This window comes from Piliocolobus tephrosceles, chromosome 16, assembly GCF_002776525.5.
Source record: "Piliocolobus tephrosceles isolate RC106 chromosome 16, ASM277652v3, whole genome shotgun sequence".
NCBI lineage: Eukaryota > Metazoa > Chordata > Mammalia > Primates > Cercopithecidae > Piliocolobus > Piliocolobus tephrosceles.
Genome location: NC_045449.1, coordinates 7,578,705 through 7,601,473, shown reverse-complemented (window position 1 = coordinate 7,601,473; position 22,769 = coordinate 7,578,705). Strand labels below are relative to the sequence as shown.

The 22,769-nt window shown below is 46.7% G+C and overlaps 1 protein-coding gene across 1 annotated transcript in view; it reads right to left on the bottom strand.

Annotated features, from left to right (window-relative positions):
- Positions 1-22,769, bottom strand: part of DNAH2 (dynein axonemal heavy chain 2) — a 133,364-nt gene that overhangs the window by 73,175 nt on the left and 37,420 nt on the right. The window contains exons 11-22 of the mRNA XM_031934294.1: positions 12,151-12,297; positions 10,750-10,906; positions 10,277-10,516; positions 9,793-9,981; positions 9,461-9,608; positions 8,457-8,649; positions 6,212-6,412; positions 5,970-6,126; positions 4,741-4,915; positions 3,826-3,989; positions 1,986-2,147; positions 1,778-1,881 (exon numbers count right to left, since the gene is read on the bottom strand). Coding sequence (XP_031790154.1) covers positions 1,778-1,881; positions 1,986-2,147; positions 3,826-3,989; positions 4,741-4,915; positions 5,970-6,126; positions 6,212-6,412; positions 8,457-8,649; positions 9,461-9,608; positions 9,793-9,981; positions 10,277-10,516; positions 10,750-10,906; positions 12,151-12,297 — 2,037 coding nt within the window. The remainder of the gene's footprint in view (positions 1-1,777; positions 1,882-1,985; positions 2,148-3,825; positions 3,990-4,740; positions 4,916-5,969; positions 6,127-6,211; positions 6,413-8,456; positions 8,650-9,460; positions 9,609-9,792; positions 9,982-10,276; positions 10,517-10,749; positions 10,907-12,150; positions 12,298-22,769) is intronic.

Here is a 22,769-nt window from a genome sequence, read left to right as displayed (position 1 = left end):
GCAGGTGCGCCCACAAAACACACAACGAATCACCGCAGGTTTACTCTAGATCTACACTGAGTAAAGGCCTTACGTGAAACATCTCATATCATTCTCATGGCTACTCTATAAATTAGGAATTATTATTATTCCATTTACAGATGAGAAAACTGAGGCTTAGAGAGGTTAAGTAATGTAAGCAAATAAAGTGGTTAGGTTATACACAACCGTATAACACTTAATGGTTTCGGCATTGCCAAAAACATTATACTGGAAGAAAGACAAAGGAGTAAAATTATTTTCTCTTAAATGGATAGATCATTATTAAAACGCCATTTATAAAAATTACTTTATTTTTATAAATCTATCCCCAATGGCTCGAGATACATTCTCTACCATATGATAAATTCCGACGGATTAAAGGAGTTAAACCTGAGAAACACAAAGCATTAGAAGAAAGAATGAAGAGGATGTATTTGTAACTTTGGGATAGGAAAGGTCTTCCTAAACAAGGCACAAAGGCAAAAACCATACAGAAAGAAAGTTATACTTTTGGCTACCTCAAAATAAAATCTTTTGTATAACAAAAGACATAAGGCGGGCTGGGCCGGGTGGCTCATGCCTATAATCCAAGCACTTTAGGAGGCCAAGGCGGGCGGACCACTTGAGGCCAGGAGTTCAAGATCATCTTGGCCAACATGGCAAAACTCCATCTCTACTAAAAATACAAAAATTAGCCGAGCATGGTGGCGGGTGCTTGTAATCCCAGTTACTCGGGAGGCTGAGGCACAAGAATTGCTTGAACCTGCGGGGCGAAGGTTATAGTGAGCCGAGATCACAGCACTGTACCCCAGCCTGGGCAACAGAGTGAGACTCTGTCTGCCCCCCAGAAAAAGAAAAAAAAAAAAACCATAAGGCTTAGTCATGATAGACAACTCCCTCTCAGACAGCGGGAGGCCCCAGGGCAGGGGGCAGAGAACAAGAGTCAGCAAGGCTGGATGACCTGAGACAGTGCAAGAAGCAGAGGACAGTGGCAGGCTTGGTGTCTGTGCCACAGGTTCACTGAGCACTATTCGCAATAGCCACGATGTGGAATCACCCTGCGTGTCCATCAGGTGATGAATGGAGGATGAAAATGTGGTGCATATATACAGTGAAATATCTCAGTCACAGGAAAGAAGAAAATCCTGTCATTTGCAACAACATGGAAGAACCTGGAGGACATTTTGCTAAGCAAAATAAGCCAGGCAAAGAAAGACAAACACCGCATGATCGCATTCATATGTCATACGTGAAGTCTGAACAGGTTGAACTCACAGAAGCACAGTTGAATGCTGGTTATCAGGGACTGGGGGTGGTAGGTGGAGAGTTGGGGAGGTGTTGGCCAAAGGACACAAAATTTCAGTTAGACAAGAGGGATGATCTCCTGTACATTGTGGCAACAATGGTTAATAACAATCTATTCCACACTTGAAAACCACTGAGAGTAGCTTTTCAGTATTCTCACTACAAAAAATAGGTATGTGAGGTAATGCATATGATAATTAGCTCAATTTAGCCATTCCAAAATGTGTACATATTTCAAAACATTATGCTGTACATCATAAGTGTATGCAATTTTCATGCGTCTATCAAAATTAAATGTTTGTTAAAAAGAGGAAAGAGAAAAAGACATACATTTGTGGACAAAGGGGAAGAGAGGGCTGTGATCACCATGGAGAGGAGAATGGGAGGGATCAGGTGGTGGTGCAGGCCAGTGGGGCAGAGTGGACACCCGGGAGCAGAGGGGCAGCCTCACCTCTCTCTAAGGGCAGGGTTCCGCAGGTCTGAGATGAGAGGCATGGTCCTCTTGAACTGCTCTATTTTTGAGCGAGTGGTTTCAATAATTTCCCAGTTTCGGTCCTGAGCAAAAGTTGGGGGCATCAGAAGACCCGACGACCTCCCTGGGAATAGACCCCGATCCTCCACTAGCTTCTCTTCCGCCTCCCCGCCCTGTTTCTCCCCACCTTATACTCTTTGGCTAATCTTGTGAGGCGACGAAACAGCCCGTGGGCCATGGTCTCCATGGTTTCGGTCTGCAGGGTCAGGAACCGGCCAGTCTTCCACTCATTCCAGTTCTCCTCCCAGTCTCGTGTGATCTCCCAGACTTGCTGGAGGGCGTCGAGCTCCTACGGAGCAGAAAGGTGCATTGCATGAAGTGGCACCTGCCCTCCTCCTCCCTGACGGACGCCCAGGCCCTTCGCTGCTCTCGCTCTGTGACGCTTTCCCTCTAGATAATACAGCGGCCTCCTCCGTCCACATAAATTTCTCCACTCTGTCGCCTTAAGAGCTTACCAAGGAACAAGCACAGGAAAAGACCCTCAATGTCATGAGTCATTAGGGAAATGCAAATCAAAAGCTCAGTGAGATACCACTTCACACCCGCTAGGATGGCTAGAACCAAAAAAAAAAAAAAAAAGGTAAATAAGTGTTGGCATGGAGATATGGAGAAATAGGAAGCCTTGTACACTGCTAGTGGGAATCTGAAACGGTGCAGCTGCTGTGGAAAATGGCTTGGCAGCTCCTCAAAAAGTTAAACATAGAGTTTCCATATGATCTAGCAATTCCACCCCTAGGCTTACACCCACAAGAATAGGGAACAGGTGTTCGGACAAATACAAGTACACGCGTGTTCATGGCAGCACTACTCCCTTTAGCTAAAAGGTGGAAATAACCCAAATGTCCATCAACTGGTGAATGGTAAACAACATGTGGTAAACTCATACAATATTCAAATATGAATATTCAGCCATTTTAAAAAGTACTGATCCGGCCGGGTCCGGTGGCTCAAGCCTGTAATCCCAGCACTTTGGGAGGCCGAGACGGGCGGATCACGAGGTCAGGAGTTCGAGACCATCCTGGCTAACACGGTAAAACCCCGTCTCTACTAAAAAAATACAAAAATCTAGCCGGGCGAGGTGGCTGGCGCCTGTAGTCCCAGCTACTCCGGAGGCTGAGGCAGGAGAATGGCGTGAACTCAGGAGGCGGAGCTTGCAGTGAGCTGAGATCCGGCCACTGCATTCCAGCCCTCCAGCCCGGGCGACAGAGCGAGACTCAAAAAAAAGTACTGATCCATGCTACACCATGGATGAACCTTGAAGACATTATGCTAAGTGAAAGAAGCCAGATTTAAAAGGCCACGTGTGATATGGTTCCATTTGTATGAAGTGTCCAGAATAGGCGAATCACACACCTGGAAAATAGGCTCATAACTGACTGGGGTGGGGGACGGGGGATGGATGTGACTGCTAAGGGGCAGAGTTTCCTTTAGGGTAATACAAATGTTTGGGAATTAGATAGAGGTGGTGTGAATCACTAAAGGTCACTAATTGTTCACTTCAAAATGGTTCATTTTGGCGGGGCGCCGTGGCTCACACTTATAATCCCAGCACTTTGGGAGGTTGAGGCAGGTGGATCACCTGAGGTCAGGAGTTCAAGACCAGCCTGGACAATATGATAAAACCCCATCTCTATACTAAAAATACAAAAAGTGGCCAGGCATAGTGGTGGATGCTTGTAATCCCAGCTACTCGGGAGTCTGAGGCATGAGAATCGTTTGAACCCCGGCGACAGAGGTTACAGTGAGCCGAGATTGCACAACCACACTCCAGCCTGGGCAAGAGAGCAAGACTCTGTCTCAAAAAAAAAAAAAGAATTAATTTTGTTATGTGAATTTTACCTCAACTGAAACAAAAGCTCCTCGTGAGCTCCTCTCCCGTCCCACTGCCTTTGTGGGTGCTAAGGACCCATTATCCTGTCCCTGCCCCTTATCGACAGTGACCACAGGGTCCTCGCTCAGCACACCACCTTCTCCAGGTTCTGAAGGTCCTTAGAGGGTGGCTGCTCGATCTTGAAGATGCCCAGGTTGGCTCGGAGACTGTTTTCCTCTTCCCGCATGGCCACCAGCATGGCCCGCACTTGTGCGATCTGGTCTAGGGCAGACATGTGTCCCACGTTGCTGGTGAAAGGGCCTGTGGAGGATTCAGGATGAAGCTCAGCTTCCCACTCCCATCTGGCAAGGACAGCCACGGCTCTCCTATCTCTCTGTGGGCAAATCTCACCTCTCTCCTCACGTGAGAGAGGGAAGGGAAGGAGAGCAAGAGGGAACGCATTGAAAGAATGATGGCTAATCTTAGCAAAAACTCCTAAATGCGCTTGAGAGTCAGGAACAGATGGAATATGGAAGTCGGGATAAGAAAAGTAGAAATGGGGGCCGGGGGCAGTGGCTCACGCCTGTAATTCCAGCACTTTGGGAGGCTGAGGCAGGCAGATCACAAGGTCAAGAGATGGAGACTATTCTGGCCAACACGGTGAAACCCCGTCTCTACTAAAAAATACAAAAATTAGCCGGGCGTGGTGGCGCACGCGCCTGTAGTCCCAGCTACTCGGGAGGTCGAAGCAGGAGAATCGCTTAAACCCAGGAGGTGGAGGTTGCAGTGAGCTGAGATCGAGTCACTGCACTCCAGCCTGGCAACAGAGAGATTCCATCTCAAAAAAAAAAACAGAAAGAAAAAAGAAAAGTAGAAATGCTATGAGCTGCACCTGTGCCCAAAACGAGAGCCACTGAGTGTCCTCCTCCTTTGCTCCTGAGCGGAGGCTCTTCCCCGCCCCAGCACCCACCCTCCTCCTCCCCTCCCAGTTTTCCCTTCCCAGGACCTGGGCTTGGAAGGCGGGGTCTCTAAACAAAGGCTAAAAAAGCGGGAGAGGTGTAGCAAGGAGGACCTTTGAATTCGAAATCTTCCAGAAGCGTATGTGCTTTCTTCTTGAAGTCATCTGCCGAGTGGATCAGGCCTGTCTTGAATTTCTCCTTGTATTTCTTCAGCATTTGCTCACTGTCCAGCAGAGTTTGTTGGAAGACAGCCCATTCCCCGTTGAGACTGTCCAGCATCTCCAAGACCTGGGGGTGTCAGACAGTGGCAGATGACCAGGAGCAGGAGGTCTGCCCTCGCATAAAGGCTTGTAAGGACTCTTTTCTGATCCTCCAGACCAGAGTCTGGGGATGAGTTTTGCACATGTGACAAGTCCTAAAAAAGTCAAAGTGTGAGTTGCTGGGCCTAAAAGAAACCCTGGCCAGGTGTGGTGGCTCACGCCTGTGATCCCAGCACTTTGGGAGGCCAAGGTGGGAGGATCACTTGAGATGCCTGTAGTCCCAGCTACTCGGGAGGCTGAGGTGGGAGGATCACTTGAGCCCAGGAAGTTGAGGCTGCAGTGAGCCATGATTGCACCTCTGCACTCCAGGCTGGGCAATGGTTGGAGGCCCCGTCTCAACAAAAAAAAAAAAAAAAAAAAAAAAAAGTTCTCAAAGCTGTCTGTCTGAGAATGAGGCCAAAACCAAAAAAAAAGAAACAAAAAGTAAATGCAATAAGTAAAACCAGCTGGGTGTGGTGGTTCACACCTGTAATCCCAGCACTTTGGGAGGCCAAGGTCAGCAGATGGCTTGAGTTCAGGAGTTTAAGACCATCCTGGGCAACAAAATGAGACCCCATCTCTACAAAAAATACTAAAATCAGTCAGGTGTGGTGGCATGTGCCTGTGGTCCCAGCTACTTGGGAGGCTGAAGTAGGAGAATCACTTGAGCCTGGGAGGCAGAGGTTGCAGTAGGCCAAGATCGTGCCACTGCTTTCCAGCCTGGCTGACAAGAGCCAGACTGTTAAAAAAAAAAAAAAAAAAAGAAGGGGGGGGGGGGGGGGGGGGGGGGAGAAGGAGAAGGAGAAGAAGGAGAAGAAGAAAGAGAAAGAAGAAGGAGAAGGAGAAGGAGAAGGAGAAAAGAAAAAAAAGAAAAAAGAAATCCAGAAGCTAAGTAAAGGTATCGTTTGAGCTAGCTTTGGCTTTCAAATCTGGAGTCTCCTTCTCCTGTCACTTCTCTACCCTCCCTGAGGACAGCCAAGGGCCTCCCCTGCAATCTGCTGCCAATACGGGTCCCAGGTAGACCAAACACCGCAGGAACTCACACTGTCCTCGACTGGCACCTCGTACTTCTCAAGAATAGCAAATTGCTCGTGTATGGGAGGGATCTGAGTCTCCAGGTTGGCCAAGTCATGCTGCAGGGCATCCATGAGCTGCAAGCTGACCCCTAGTTCCTCCAGCGTCTGGGGAGGGCGGCTGATTCTGAAGGTGGGCAAAGGGAGCTCTAATGAGTGGAAGGCCCAGGGCCTGCCCCTGCCCACTTCCTGCGGGGCGCCCCAGCCCGCACTTCTCTGCATTCTCCTTCAGGTAGGTGTGCAGCTCCAGGAGACGCCCAGCAGCCATCTCCCTCAGCAGAGTTGTGAACTTGTTCTGCCACTCATTGCAGTGCTGTACCAGGGAGAACTTGAGGTGTGAACAGTCCAGCAGCACAAACTGGATGTTGGTGACGGTCTCCTCTTTCTGCACGTTATTAGCAACTTCTGTGTAGCTGCAAGAGCCCCAGATCCCAGCTAGAATGTCGTTTTCTTCACAGACATGCCCCCTGTCCCAGCACGGGCTCCAGGTCTCATTTCCTTCCACCCATATCTGGGCAGCAGTTCTAGAGAGTTCTTCTATTCCCAGGCATCCCTCATTCCAATCTGCCCCAGCCATGCAGCTGTGACCGTCATTTTCCCAGTCATTGGCTATAAGATAGCTGTCAAACTTCTTAGTCTGGCAAACAAAGCTCTAGAGTGAGGCAGGGCGCGGTGGCTCATGCCTGTAATCCCAGCACTTTGGGAGGCTGAGGCAGGTGAATCACAAGGTCAGGAGTTCAAGACCAGCCTAGCCAACATGGTGAAACCTTGTCTCTACTAAAAATACAAAAATTAACTGGGTGTGGTGGCGGGCGCCTGTAATCCCAGTTACTGGGGAGGCTGAGGCAGGAGAATCACTTGAACCCAGGAGGCGGAGGCTGCAGTGAGCCAAGATGGCGCCACTGCATTCCAGCCTGGGTGACAGGGTGAGACTCCATCTCAAAAAAAAAAAAAAAAAAAAGCTTTAGAGTGGCACAGATCTGGGTTGAGTTCATCCTGTGCTGCTTCCTAGTTCTATGACCTCAAGCAGGTTTTGTTTGTTTTTTTTAACTGTGAGCCTTGGTTTCCTCATCTGTAACACAGTGACCGTAACAGAGCCTGCCTCACAAGGTGGTTGGGAGAATCCACTTGGCTGCTGCGGAGCCCCTTTGCGTTCTTCCTTTCCTGTGCCTACGCTGCAGATCTCACTCTGCAGGGTGAACGTGCTCATGGACTCACATCTTTATGCCTTTGCTCATGCCATTTCCTCCATGTGGAATGCCTTCCCCACTGCCCATCACTGCCTGTTAAAATCCTACGCAAAGTCCCTTCTTCCAGGAAGCCTTCCCTAAAATCCCCAGCTGGAAATCCTCTCTCCTTCCATTGAACTGCCCTGGCATGTTATATCCCTTCATCACAGTACTTACCACAGTGCAGCTGTGTAATAATACAGTACATGAGCCCACAGCTGCAGCCTACAAAGTGCTTTCATGTATCTTTAATCATTTCACAAGGTTCCAAGGTAGGTAGTGTAATCTCTGTTTCACAGAAAACTGAGGCCCAGAGAATATAGAAAACCTGCCTAAAGTCACACAGCTAGTAAGTGGCACAGCTGCGATTCCAAGTCTTCTCGTGACACCACGGGCCACCGCTCTTTCAGCTATACTTTTATCTTCCTTACTACTCTAGAGCCCTCAGGAGGAAAGAACTTGCTCATTTCTTTTTTTTGTTTGTTTGTTTTGAGACGGAGTCTCGCTCTATCGCTTTAGTAGAGACGGGGTTTCACGGTGTTAGCCAGGATGGTCTCGATCTCCTGACCTCGTGATCCACCCGTCTCGGCCTCCCAAAGTGCTGGGATTACAGGCGTGAGCCACCGTGCCCGGCCTCATTTCTTTTCTTTCTTTTTTTTTTTTTTCTTAACTCCTCATGGCCCATACAATGCATGTTTATGGAATGTTTACAGAATGAATGAATGAATGACCAGAGGCCCATAAAAAGACGTGAGTTAAGATCAGAAATTAAGATCTTCTTCTAGGCCAGGCACGGTGGCTCACGTCTGTAATCCCAGCACTGAGGGAGGCTGAGGCGGGTGGATGACTTGAGGTCAGGAGTTTGAGACCAGCCTGGCCAACATGGTGAAACCCCGTCTGTACTAAAAATACAAAAATTAGCCAGGCGTGGTGGCTTTCATCTTCCAGATCTTCCAGATCTTCCAGATCTCTGGAATTTCCTTTTTCCCACCAGACCCTGCCATCCTCCCCCAGACAACTGCTTTTCACCTAAACCGTGTCCAGCTCTTCCTTGATCTCTACCCCTTGAGAAGCAAAGGTCCAATGTCCTAGGTCTTGTTCTTTTCCTGTCGTTGAGGACACATGTCGTCCTCAGCCCCACCACCTGCTTCCCAAGACTCTAGGCCTGGCTCCTTCTCTAGTGCTGTGCCTCCTACAGACAGACTTTCAGTCCACCCTCACCACTCACCGGGCAATGTCGGCATCAAAAGAAGAGACAGGCGGGTTGAGGCGCTGGTAGCGACGAATGAAAGAGTCCTTGTTGATCTCCCAGATCTCCCGGTACATGTCCCAGGTCTTGAGGTAGTTCTGCAACAGGCTCGCATTGTTAGTCATGCCGCTGCTGATTTGGGTCTGGATCTTCTTGATGTCCTCATCTTGCTCTTCAAAGGATCAAGAAAAATGCTTCTCACTGACTTCCACCCCAACCCAAGTTCTGCGTGGGCCCTGCCCACTGCTCCAGACCTTCCACTCCAAAACCAGTTTCCCAAAGATATACAGCTCAAACATGCACGTTAGAAGGTAAAGGAGTAGGCAGAAAGTAAAAATGTGACTCTTAATGTCTCCTTCACAGGATTTGATGTCTTGCCTGTTGGTATCTAGGCCTGTTATAGCCCAGTCCCAGTCCCAGTCCCAGTCCCAAGCTTGTCTTTCCTCATCTCCCATCCCAAATCCCAAATCCCATGAGCATTGGTCACCTAATCTCAACCCCCATCCATGCCCCTGCTCCCCTTCCCCAAACTGGCCCCCCTGCTTTTTTTTTTTTTCTTTTAGATGGAGTCTCACTCTGTCACCCAGGTTGGAGTACAGTGGCATGATCTCAGCTCACTGCAACCTCCACCTCCTGGGTGATTCTTTGCCTCAGCCTCCTGAGCAGTTGGGATTATAGGCACCTGCCACCATGCCTGGCTAGTTTTTGTATTTTTAGTTGACATGGGGTTTTGCCATGTTGGCCAGGCTAGTCTTGAACTCCTGATCTCATATGACCCACCTGCCTCGGCCTCCCAAAGTGCTGGGATTACAGGCACGAGCCACTGTGCCCAGCCGATCTGGTCCCTTGACCTGAGTTTTCCCCAGGTCATGGAGGTGACTGGCCCAGTATGTCTGGAAAAAGCCCCGGTGTCTCCTCCTGGCCTGGCCCACTCGACAGCCTCTGAAACCCTGTGGCTTGTGCTCTCCCCGTTGCCCACTCACCTACAACTGTTTGGATGGGTTCACGATGTAACTTGCGCTTGGTGAGAATGTCAGGGAGGTGGCGGAAGACAGAGATGGTGGAAAAGAGGTGGTTGCCAATGTCGTTGACCACACCTGCCAAAGTCTGCAGAGTGGGTGAGAATTCCACCTGTGAGGAACCCAGTGGAGAGGAAGAGAGAGATAAGCCTTAGGACTGGGAAGGGCACACATTTCAGCAGCAGGTCTGAAGGCCACAGGATAAAGTCAAGGTCAAGGACCAAGTTTAGGAATTAAGGGAAACTGACAAATAAGATGTAATGGTTTTGAGATTTTGGGGGCAAAGTGGTTCCTACCTGTGCCACACCTCCTTGCATTTCATTCTTCAAAATGACAAGGACTTGGAAGACTGGGTTTGGGCTGGTCTTTCCATCCCCATTGATAGCCTTGGATAGTTCTAGCAGTGACCACTTCACATTCAGGCGCAGGGCATCCTCCATCATGCGGTCCAGCCGAATTGTGTACAGCATCCACTGCTGCTGAATCTGGTGGGATGGAGGGAGGAAAAAGGGAACTTTTCAGGGAAGACAGTACACATCCTGAGAAATGAGAACCAGTCAACAGGGAAGGAAACAAGTTGGTTTAATGGAAAGGCAGGACTCTGAGTCCTGGAGGAAGAGGTGTGAGGACTGAAGGTCGGCTGAGTCCAAGACTAGAACACGATGTTTGAGAAGCACACACTGGTAAAAAGAAAAAAGGGTCGGGAGCAAGAGAATGGCCTGATGAAACTGGGGGACTGTGGTTTTTCCAACCACAACATCCTGGCCATAGGAACCCTACCTCAGGACCATCATTCTTGAAGACCTCATAAGAGTTGGCCATGATGGTCACCACATCCTGGTGCAGGCTCATCAATTTCTGCTGTACAGCTGCCCGATGCTCTCTTTGGTCCTCTTCAAATTCCAGGTCCCTGTATACCCGTTTGCCACTAATGCGTACCAGCAGCGTCTCTGACATCTCTTGGGCTCGCCAGCCAATGGTCAGAGTGGATGCCTTGAACTCATTCACAATCATCTGCACCTAGAGTCAGGCCCCACCATGGGGGAGTTTCAGCTTCAGAAGAGACCATCTGGACCTCATTCCACCCTCCCACTTGTTCTCCAGCTAGACTGGATGACACACAAAAAAGTCCTTCCCAAAGCAAACTTAATTCTTTTTACACTACCCCCAGGTTTCCCAATCTCTATGCAACACTCGGGTATAAATGACCCATCAGCCTTGCAGACCTTTGGGGTCTAAGGACCATGGCCCACCTTGCTGGCATGTATACGGCACTCCGTGATGAAGAAGGCACTGGCCCCCTTCAAGGCCCAGTGCAGTTTCTTGAGTCCCGGGTGGATCTTCTTATCCAGGAACCGAATACGCTCTTTGAAAAGGGCCTGCTCATCTGGGGACAGCATGGCAATAATCCTGTGCGTAAGAGAGGCCTGGTAGCCAGAGGGAACAAGTCCTGAAGATCTTTCCTCCACATTAGGAAATGGTGGAGAAATCTGAATGTTTCTAGACCACTAGTCTAGATCCTAGATCCTAGATCCTAGACTAGTACTTCCAAAAGAACTTTTTGCAATGATGGAGTGTTCTCTTAGGTTGGTGCAAAATGATTGCCATCTAAGTAATGGCAACAACTGCAATCACTTTGCACCAACCTAATACAACGTGTGCTGTCCAATATGGCACCCACTCATTGCATATGGCTATGGAGCATTTGAAATGTGGCCTGTACCAATGAGTAATCGAATTTTTAAGTTTATTTACTTAATTTACACAGAAATAGCCACATGCAGCTAGAGGCCACCATGTTGGACACTGCAGTTCCAGACACTCAAACAAGACTGCTGGTTGCACCTCCTTGGACTTTAACTGGGCTGAGAAAGTTTGCTGCTATGGTCTGAATATTTGTGTCCCCTCCAAATTTGTATGTTAAAATCCCCACTCCCACAGTGATGGTGTTAGGACCTCTGGTCATGAGGGTAGAGCCCTCATGAATGGAATTAGTGACCTCATGAAAGAGGCCTAAGAGAACTCCCTTGTCTCCTCCTACTATGTGAGGACACAGCAAGAAGACAGCCACCTATGAACCAGGACGCAGGCCCTCACCAGACACCAAATCTGCTGGCGCCTTGCTCTTGGACTCACCAGCCCCCAAAACTGTGAGAAATAAATATTTGTTGTTTATAAGCCACCTAGTCTAGGGCATTTTGTTGTAGAAGCCCAAACAGACTAAGACAGTACCTAACCCAGAACAAAACCTCACTCCAGAGAGAATACCAAGGCAGTCCAGAAACTGAGGCAGGGATGGGGGCAGTAGGCCTTAGTTCAATGGGTCTGACATTATTCTGTACACATAATCCTAAGGCCAGCCCGTTTCATTCCTAGAGAAGTGACCCAGAGCTACGATGTATGTGGTCCAAGTGCCCTATCGGGTAGGAGGGGACCGGGTTGGCTTTACTCTCCACCCTGCAGCTAGAAGATAAAACTACAAGGGGTAGGAATAATGGTAGGGCCATAAGAGTGGGAGGCCTTTTTTTTTTTTGAGAGGAAAAAAATGTAGAGGACAGAAATTGCAGAAAATGGACAACATCACAGGGAAGATAAGAGAAAAAGAAGGAATCAAATAGCATCTCGAAGGGCTGCAGTGAGGACTGGAGCTCTACCTATTGTAGTCTCTAGCAACAAGTAGCAGATTTTCACGCAGAATGCGCAGGTCCTCGGCTCGCTCGGCTACGTTCACCACGTAATGGGGCGTCTCAAACAGCAGCCGCTCCCAGTAGTCAATTTCCACAAAGAGAATCAGAAGGGACCTTTGAGAGAGAGAAGCCAGGCAGTGAGGGAAATGCACAAGGAGATAAACTAGAGCAACAACCGAGCAAGCAGGAGAGGTTGGGACACACGGGGAAATGCCAAGATAAGAAATGAAGCAGAGGCCTGGTGTGGTGGCTCACGCCTGTAATCCCAGCAGTTTGTGGGGCCGAGGCAGGCGGATTACTCGAGCTCAGGAGTTTGAGACCAGCCTGGCCAACACGGTGGAATCCCGTCTCTACAAAAAATACAAAAATTGGCTGGGCGTGGTGGCTCACGCCTGTAATCCCAGCACTTTGGGAGGCTGAGGCGGGCGGATCACAAGGTCAGGAGATCGAGACCACGGTGAAACCCTGTCTCTACTAAAAATCCAAAAAATTAGCTGGGCGGGGTGATGGGCGCCTATAGTCCCAGCTACTCAGGAGGCTGAGGGAGGAGAATTGCTTGAACCCGGGAGGTGGAGGCTGCAGTGAGCCAAGATCGCGCCACTGCACTCCAGCCTGGGCGACATGGGTGACAGAGACACTGTCTCAAAAAAAAAAAAAGAGATACCAGGAAATTTTAAACTGCATTTGAAGCCATCATCTTAAGTGTTCTTTGCCACCTCATATCCAGTGGTCTCTTCTTTCCTATTCCAGCTGCCACTCCCGGGCCGCGCCCTGAAGCTTGCTGTTCACAACCGCTCCGTCTGAGACAGCCCACTCAGACCTCCTGCTCCCGGGGCCCAGCTTCCTCCCCTGCATCCCAGCACTGGTCCTCAAGTTCTCCCAGCCTACTTATTTTTCAGGCCACTGACCCCTGGCCTTTCTTCCTGTTAACCCCCACCCTACTTCACTTCCTCTTCCACAGACATTGCTATCCTTTATTTTAACCACTCTTGCCAATCCTCACTCACTTTGTCTCATTCTTTAGTCTAAACCTCCTGAGAAAACGTCAGTGCTGGCTAAATCTGACTGTCTTCCCCTCGAGCCCCTGTGGGAAAGGCTGGAGAAGGTCACATGACCATACAGCTTGGCACCACTACAATTCACGATTGCCTGTCCCACATGGGTTCTCCAGGCTTTTGTATTTTTAGTAGAGATGGGGTTTCTCCATGTTCGTCAGGCTGGTCTCAAACTCCTGACCTCAGGTGATCTGCCCGCCTTGGCCTCCCAAAGTGCTGGGATTACAGGCGTGAGCCACCACACCCGGCATGCCTGTAGGTTTTAACATCATGGTGGACTATACCCCCACACACTTTTTTCCGTGGCTTCTGGACCACGGTCCTCTTTTCTACCCTTCCTTTCAGTAGGAGTATCCTCCTCTCTCCAGCATCCCATGTAAATATCATTCAGCTAGGCGCTGGGGATACGGTAAAGAATCTGCTTTCCTTGCGGCTCCCTTCAATGTGGACTCCCCGAGGTTCTTCACATCCAGCACACTCCCCCTCGGTCATCTCCTCCACTCCCACGGCTTCGGCTGCCTTCCAAAAGCTGATGATCCCCAAACCTGCATGGCTAACCTGAGCTCCAGGCTTGGTTGTGCAACTGTCTACTAGATAGCTCTGCCCTGCTTGCTCATCCACAAGCACCTCAAACTCAATGTGTCTAAAAACAAGCACATCATCTTCTCTGCAAACGTGGAGCTCCTTTCTCAGGGAAGGGCACCATCCCACCGCCTACACCAGAAGCATGCATCCTTCCTCAGCCTCGCTTTCCGACATCCAACCTCCTTCTGTTTTCAATATGCTAAAGCAAAGTTCAGAAATTCAGACACCCACCTCCAAGGCAAGTGGCTCAAGTGTGATGATAAATGGCAACTGACACTTGGCCTTAAAGTTGAGCTGAAGAGGGCATATGCTCCCCCTAAAAAAGCCACACTCCATGCTCCAGGCAATTGTTGCCATCTGAAAATGTGGGTCCAGTGTGGCTGCATTTTCTGATTTTTCAAGAGAGGCCAGAAATTGGTTTTTCATGTAAAATCTCCTGAATTTTAAGTGCTAACAACAATTCACCTGAAAAATAATCATTCAGTGGGCAGTGGGGAGAGGCTTTAGGACTTCTGGCAATCCTTGCTTTGGCATTTTGTATTATTTTATAATGATTCGTTAGTTAAATTGAACACACAATTTTTTCTTTTTTTGAGATGGAGTCTCGGTCTGTCGCCCACGCTGGGGTACAGTGGTGTGATCTCGGCTCATTGCAAGCTCTGCCTCCCGGGTTCACACCATTCTCCTGCTTCAGCCTCCTGAGTAGCTGGGACTACAGGCGCCTGCCACCAGGCCCAGCTAATTTTTTGTATTTTTAGTAGAGATGGGGTTTCACCGTATTAGCCAGGACAGTCTCGATCTCCTGACCTCATGATCCACCTGCCTCAGCCTCCCAAAGTGCTGGGATTACAGGCGTGAGCCACCATGCCCAGCCTGAACATACAAGTTTTAAGTATATCTCTGTGTATAACATGTTTCATAATAAAAATGTTTTTAAAGGAAAAAAGATTTTAAACATATTTGTAAAAGTTGCTGGGTACAAAATTATTTTATAAAAATCAAAGTTCTCAATATAAAAACTGTAACTAGTTAGATATTATCATCAAGAAAAAGAGGCAATAACAATTAAAACAACAAAAACAAAATACCAAAAATTAATCAGAAATTGGGTGTGTGTGTGTGTGTGTGTAAAATAACTTAGGAGGAAAAGGCAGGACTTAAATAAATTGAAAGAAAAAACACTGTTGGCCGGCCACGGTGGTTCACACCTGTAGTTTCAGCTACTTGGGGGGCTGAGGCAGAAGATCAATGAGCCTGGGAGGTCCTAGCTGCAGTGAGCTGAGATCGTGTCACTGCACTCCAGCTTGCATGACAGAACAAGACTCAGTCTCAAAACACACACACACACAACATAACTATTCTTGGAAAGACTCAAAATCATAAACATATTCTTCTAAAGTTAACCTATAAATTTAACCAAATCTCTATTCCAGTAAAAATAGGAATGAGACTATTTTTGGAACTAAACAAATTGATTCTAAAATTCTTATGGGAAATAAATATTAAATATAGCCAGGAAAACTCTGAAGAAAGAAGAGTAATGAGGACAATAATTAAAACAGTTTGGTTCTTGCACATGAATAGACAGATACCAGAATAGTGAATCCCAAAATAGACACAAATATACTGGGGAATTCGTTACTATGAAGACAGCAGTTCACTAAATGAGATTGGGTCAACTCTAAACGAGATGGCTCTAGCCATCTGGAGAAAACAAACAATGAAATACAAAACTCAGTTTGAATCTGCACCTCTTTCTCTACACCAAAATCAATTTCAAATGGATCAAACATCTAAATGTAGAGAATAAAATCATAAAATACCAGAAGAAAATATGCAATATTTTTGAAAATAAAAAAAAAATCTTGGCCTGGTGTGGCCTGGTATGGTGGCTCATGCCTGTATTTTCAGCACTTTAGGAGACCTAGGTGGGTGGATCATTTCAGGTCAGGAGTTCAAGACCAGTCTGGCCAACAAGGTGAGACCCCCCCCCCCCCTTTTCTAAGAAAAATAAAAAAATTAGCTGAGCGTGGTGACATGAGTCTGTAATCCCAGGTACTCAAGAGGCTGAGGCAGGAGAATCGCTTGAACCTGGGAGGCGGAGGCAGAGGCAGTAAGCCAAGATCACACCATTGCACTCCATCCTGGGTGACAGAGTGAGACAGATTAGGTCTCAAAAAAAAAAAAAAATCTTGAATAAAAATCATTTGAGGGCACGGTGGCTCATGCCTATAATCTCAGCACTTTGGGAGGCCAAGGCCAGCAAATCACTTGAGATCAGGGGTTTGAGACCAGCCTGGCCAACCTAAAACTACAAAAATTAGCCGGCCGTGGTGGTGCATGTCTGTAGTCCCAGCTATTCAGGAGGCTGAGGCAGGAGAATTGCTTGAACCTGTGAGGCAGAGGTTGCAGTGAGCTGAGATCATGCCATTGCACTCCAGCCTGGGTGACAGAGTGAGACGCCATCTCAAAAAAATACAAAAAAGGCCAGGCATAGTGGCTCACACCTGTAATCCCAGCACTTTGGCAGGCCGAGGTGGGTGGATCACCTGAGGTCAGGAGTTCGAGACCAGCCTGACAAACATGGAGAAACCCCATCTCTACTATAAATGCAAAATTAGTAGGGCATGGTGGCGCATGCCTGTAATCCCAGCTACTCGGGAGGCTGAGGCAAGAGAATCGGTTGAACCCGGGAGGCGAAGGTTGCGGTGAGCCAAGATCACACCATTGCACTCCAGCCTGCGCAACAAGAAAGAAACTCTGTCTCAAAAAAAAAAAAAAAAAACAGAAAAAGAAAAACACACACACACCAAAAAAAAAAAAAGGCTGGGCACGTTGGCTCACACCTGTAATCCTAGCACTTTGGGAGTCTGAAGTGGGCAGATTACTTGAGGTCAGGAGTTCGAGACCAGCCTGGCCAACATGGTGAAACCCTGTCTCTACTAAAAGTACAAAAATTAGCCAGAAATCGCTTGAACCTGGGATGCAGAGGTTGCAGTCAGCCAAGATGGTGCCACTGTACTCCAGCCTGGGCAACAGGGCCAGACTCCACCTCAAAAAAACAAAACAAAACAACAAAACTTGATTTTTTTTCATCTTCACGGTTTTTAAAATAAAATTGCACTTTTTAATCACAAAGGATAAAAGTTCCCGTTACCTGAAGATATGCTCAAGAAACTCTGCATTCTAAATACTGCTGAAATGTTATCTGGAAAGAATATTGAGGTGAAAATTCTGGAATGTTTTCAGTCTTTTCTACAGGCAAGCACGGAATTAACAATATTGGAGATAATAACACATTTTAAACTTCTCAAAGGATCGTGTTTTTACCATCTTTATTGGAGAAGAATCTTCCGAGAATGAAATGATTTTCACGCGCTCACTTCTTTGTAATACAGGCTTTAAGAGATTGTGGAAGAAGAAAAGCTGTTTTTTTTTAAATCTTGAAGATCTCCACTAACGTATGTGGTATTTTTGAAACTGCTAAAATTTCTTCAAAATGAGTAAGCCTCCCGAAAGTATAAATGAGCAATGGATCACCAGACATTTAAGGAAAGCCTTCAAAAGTAAAAGAGAGAGGCCAAAGCCAAAGACAATTACTAGGAATCGGCTACAATTCCAACCCAGCCAAATGTCCAGCAAGTATAGGGCAGGAAAACTGTTGCCAATCAGACAAAAAGTCAAAACATTTAACTCCCATGCACCATTTCTTAGGAAACTACTAATGGATACACACCAACAAAACAAAGGCATAAACCAAGAAAGAGGAAGACAAAGGAAATACGAAATCAAACAAGGAAAGAGGCTGAGGGAAGTCTCAGGGTAACTGCTTTGTAACAGGCCTTGAAAACAACACCAGCTGGACGGAAGCAGGTGGATAGGGGAAAAACAGGTCTAAGAAAAACACTGAAACCACTACCCGGCATGTCAGATTGTGAGGAAAAATATCACTCAAAGGGGTTTTATTGGTTGGTTTGGAAGACTTAGTGATGGCAAATACTGCGCTAACAAAAATAATGAGGTGGCCGGGCACAGTGGCTCACATCTGTAATCCCGGCACTTTGAGAGGCTGAGGTGGGTGGATCACCTGAGGTCAGGAGTTCGAGACCAGCCTGGCCAACATGGTGAAACCCTGTCTATATGAAAAATACAAAAAATTATCCAGGCATGGTGGTGGGCACCTGTAATCCCAACTACTCAGGAGGCTGAGGCAGGAAAATCGCTTGAACCTGGGAAGCAGAGGTTGTGGTGAGCCGAGATCACGCCACTGCACTCCAGCCTGAGCGACAAGAGTGAAATTCCATCTCAAATAATAATAATAGTAATAATGATAGTAATGAGGTAATTTTTTTTTTTTTTTTTTGAGACGGGGTCTGGCTCTGTTACCCCGGCTGTAGTGCAATGGCATGATCTCGGCTCACTGCAACCTCTGCCTCCCAGGTTCAAGCAATTCTCTTGTCTCAGCCTCCTGAGTAGCTGGGATTACAGACGCTCACCACCACGCCCGGCTAATTTTGTATTTTTAGTAGAGTCAGGGTTTCTCCACATTGGTCAGGCTGGTCTCAAACTTCTGACCTCAGGTGATCCGCCCGCCTTGATCTCCCAAAGTGCTGGGATTACAGGTGTGAGCCACTGCACCTGGCCTTGGCAAGATTTTCAAGGTAACTTTAAGGCAAATTATCCAAGTTTAATATGTCAGTCAACAGGATGAATTCGGACAATACCTTCCTGATGCTGAGCTGAAAATCCTGGGAGACCCTTTGAATGATGTTCAGTCTTTAACAGAAGTTTGTCAAGAAATTTCCAGAATGCAAATTTTATTTTATTGACAAATATCAGTTTTTCTTTAAAAAAAAAAAAATTGTTTGGCAGGGTTGGGCAAGGTAGCTTAGGCCTGTAATCCCAACACTTTGGGAGGCTGAGGCGGGTGGATGGCTTGAACTCAGGAGTTTGAGACCAGCCTGGGCAACATGGCAAAAACCCATCTCTACCAAAAATAGAAAAAATTAGCCAGGCATGGTGGCAGGTGCCTGTGTTCCCAGTACTCAGGAAGCTGAGGTGGGAGGGTCACTTGAGCCCGGGAGGCGGGGGCCACGGTGAGCCAAGATTGTAACAATGCACTCCAGGCTGAATAACAGAGTAAGACCTTGTCTCAAAAATAAAAATAAATAAAAATCTGTCTGGGGGATGACTTTTTAAAAATACTTCATAATTTATCTCTAAACAAGTGGTCAGGCAGTAGAGGTAGAAAGGAAAGCCAGCAGAATTGAGTGCTTAAGAGCCCACGGCGGGCTGACCCGGGGAACAAGGCACTCTATGACCGGGGGGAAAAAAGAGAGAAGCTCTGGGAACAAAAAACAGACCTCAGTATCTCATCTCCTGCTCTCAGGAAATTCTACTCTGCTCTACACAGGGTGATAACACAGCTTCTTCAGCCAGGGTGTGGATGACATCTGGAATATGTTTGTGTTAAGTGCAATCTGTGAAGCTGTTCTGGCCATAAAACGTGATAAAAGCCGATTTGGACTTCAGAGTTCAAATATTTGGGATATAGGTGGGATAGCAAAACCCCTTGTGGGATTAAATAAGTGCTATTAGGGACTGGAAGGCTCCAGGACTAAGAGAGCCAGGTAATTCCGAGAAACATCAGACCATTTGAACGGTCTGCTTATTTCAAGATCTTAACTGGAGCTTGAACACAAAGAGCAAATCTGATCAAGTTATCTTCACCTCCTTGAAGTGTTAATAAGTTTTGGAAGCTGCAGCTGACTTGGATTTCTTTACTGGTGATGAGCCCAGACTTTCAAAATCCTTCACTGTGATCATGTTCTTTCCCTTCCATTATTTACTGGATTGAGGCAGTTTTATCTTAAAACCACAAAAATGTGAAGTATCCTATCACATCTCCCTAGAAAACAATCCCCAAAGGACAGGAACAGGTACCTCTTCTATCTCAAAGACGTGTTTAGCCATTATTTGGGTTTCAGATAAACCCAGGCCATAAATATTTGGCCCAGAGTTGCCTTGATAAGCTCTACTATCAAGATTATGCAAAAGGTATTCCAGACAAGAGATGATAATAGCAGACAGAGAAGTTGTCTCCTGGTTTATCCTAACTAGATGGACACCGTGCTCAAATTTCAGTAAACAAAGCGATGCAGAGGGAAGGGAACCAAGTGCAGGACGCGCAGTTGAAATCCATGAGCACCAAATAGTCAAGAACCTTACAGAAATTGTACAATTTACGAGGCCATCAATAGTAGACTGGTTCATTAAATTACAGTACAGCCATACTATGAAATACGGTAAGCCAGGAAAAAGAATTAAGTAATTCTATACATACAGAATGAAAGATAACCACATAAATTGTTAACCTTAAAAAAAAAAAAAAAAAAAGCAAGTTGTGACCAGCTGCAGTAGCTCCCAGCGCTTTGGGAGGCCAAGGTGGGAGGACCACTTGAGGCCAGAAGTTCCAGACCAGTCTAGGCAACACAGAAGACCCTGTCTCCACATTAAAAAAAAAAAAAAAAGGCAAGTTGCAAAAACGCTGTTCATAATGTGATTCTGTTTTATGTATGCAGGATATATTTTTAATTACATGATAATCATGGTTACCTCTAGGGATTGGGAATATGTGCTGAATTTTCAGTTTTTCCCTTACATACATCTTTTTGTTTTGTTTTGTTTTGAAACAAAGTTTCACTCCTGTTGCCCAGGCTGGAGTGCAGAGGCGCATTCTCATTCTCGCATTCTCGGCTCACTGCAACCTCCGCCTCCCGGGTTCAAGCGATTCTCCTGTCTCAGCCTCCCAAGCAACTGGGACTACAGGCACCCGCCACCATGCCCGCCTAATTTTTGTATTTTTAGTAGAGACAGAGTTTCACCATGTTGGCCAGGCTGGTCTCAAACTCCTGACCTCAGGTGATCAGCCCACCTCAGCCTCCCAAGGTACTAGGATTACAGACATGAGGCAGCACACGGGCCATTCCTTTACATACTTCCACATTAATCTTTTGTTTTTCTTAATGGTGAGCATATACTGCTTTTGTCATTTTAAAATCCTCAGTAAAGATTTAAAAGATTAAAGGAAAACAATCAAATGAAATGGGGGGTGGGGAGGCAGTGATAAAAATATACGAAATCATTAAAAGTGGTTATTCTTAGGAGTATTTTTTTCTTCATTCTACTTTTCTGCATTTTGCAAATATTCTAAAATGACCAATAATTTTATAATGGAAAAATTAATCATTTTGAAAACACTTTGAATATATAGAACAATATGTATACTATGCTACTATTTATGCACAAATGGATACTTAAGTAGACATATATGTCTGTTCCTGGAATTATTATACAAGAACCTGGAACACTGACTTTCTTCAGAGTGAAACTGGATCTCCCAGGGGACAGCAAAGGAGCAGGCTTTTCATTCTCTATCCTTCTGTAGAATAACTTTTGAATTTGACACTGTATGCCTATATTAGCCCTTTGTAAAGGTTAAAATGTTTTAAAAATGAAAACCGTTACATCACTCTGCTAAATTTGTTTTGAAAATACTATCTTCATCAGGTTTTATGGGGCAATTGTTTTGAAAGGGCAAGAATGCTTCTTGATTGTTTATTCTTTGTGAGGACTTTTGCATGAGTCATCGGCTGCAAGACAACGCCAGGAAAGGGTTTTTTAAGCAGATGAGGAAACTCAGAGAAATTCAATGGCCCGCCTGAGGTCACGTGGCAAAATGCACTGGAGTTTGAACTTCAGACTATTTAGCACTGAAGTTCTTGCTGTATCTACTCTCACTGGCGAGTAGAAGGAGGTAGCCACCAACCAGTGCTCACATATGGCATTTCTTTTTTCTTTTTTTTGAGACGGGGTCTGGCTCTGTCGCCTAGGCTGGAATGCAGTGGCACGATCACAGCTCATTACAGTCTCATATCCTGGGCTCAAGCAATCCTTCCACCTCAGTCTCCGGAGTAGCTGGGACTACAGGCATGCACCACTACGCCTGGCTAACTTTTGTTTATGCCCCCACTGATCTCGGACTCCTGGGCTCAAGCGATCCTCCCGCCTTGGCCTTCCAAAGTGTTGGGATTTTAGGCGTGAGCCACCGCGCCAGCCACATATGGCATTTCTTTCTTTTTTTTTTTTTAATTTAACTTTTATTTCAAGTTCAGGGGTACATGTGCAGGTTTGTTACATAGGTAAACTTGTGTCCTGAGAGTCTGTTGTGCGGATGATTTCGTCACCCAGGTATTGAGCCTAGTACCCATTAGTTAGTCTTCCTGATCCTCTTCTTCCTCCTGCCCACACACAGCATTTCTTTACCTCTTGTCTCAACCTTTTTTTTCTCTCCGATTTCAAATGTAAATATTTGGCCAGACACAGTGGCTCACGCCTATAATCCCAGCACTTTGGGAGGCCAAGGCAGCCAGATCACCTAAGGCCAGGATTATAAGACCAGCTTGGCCAACATGGCAAAACACCATCTCTAATGAAAACACAAAAATTATTCCGGCATGGTGGTGGGCGCCTGTAATCCCAGCTCCTCAGGTGGCTGAGGCAGGAGAATTGCTTGAACTCAGGAGGCAGAAGTTGCAGTGAGCTGAGACTGCGCCACTGCACTCCAGCCTGGGCGACAGAGTGAGACTTTGTCTCAAGAAAAAAAAAAAAAGAAAGAAATGTAAAGATTGATCATTAGTGTTTAATGAAATCCTGTTATTTGAATACAATCCCTTATTTCACAGAAAAAGGACAGCTGGTGAACCGTGTGCTCTCATATCCATAAACTCCAGGGGCGTCTGCGCGGCTTTCCTGATACAATGCCTTTGCGGGTACCCATCTTGATGGGAGAATGTGTCTTGCAGGTTCAACCCCACTATGCGCTTGCAAATGGCGTAACTAGGCTAACTCTGGCCTAGCTTTTTTTTTTTTTTTTTTTTTTTTTTT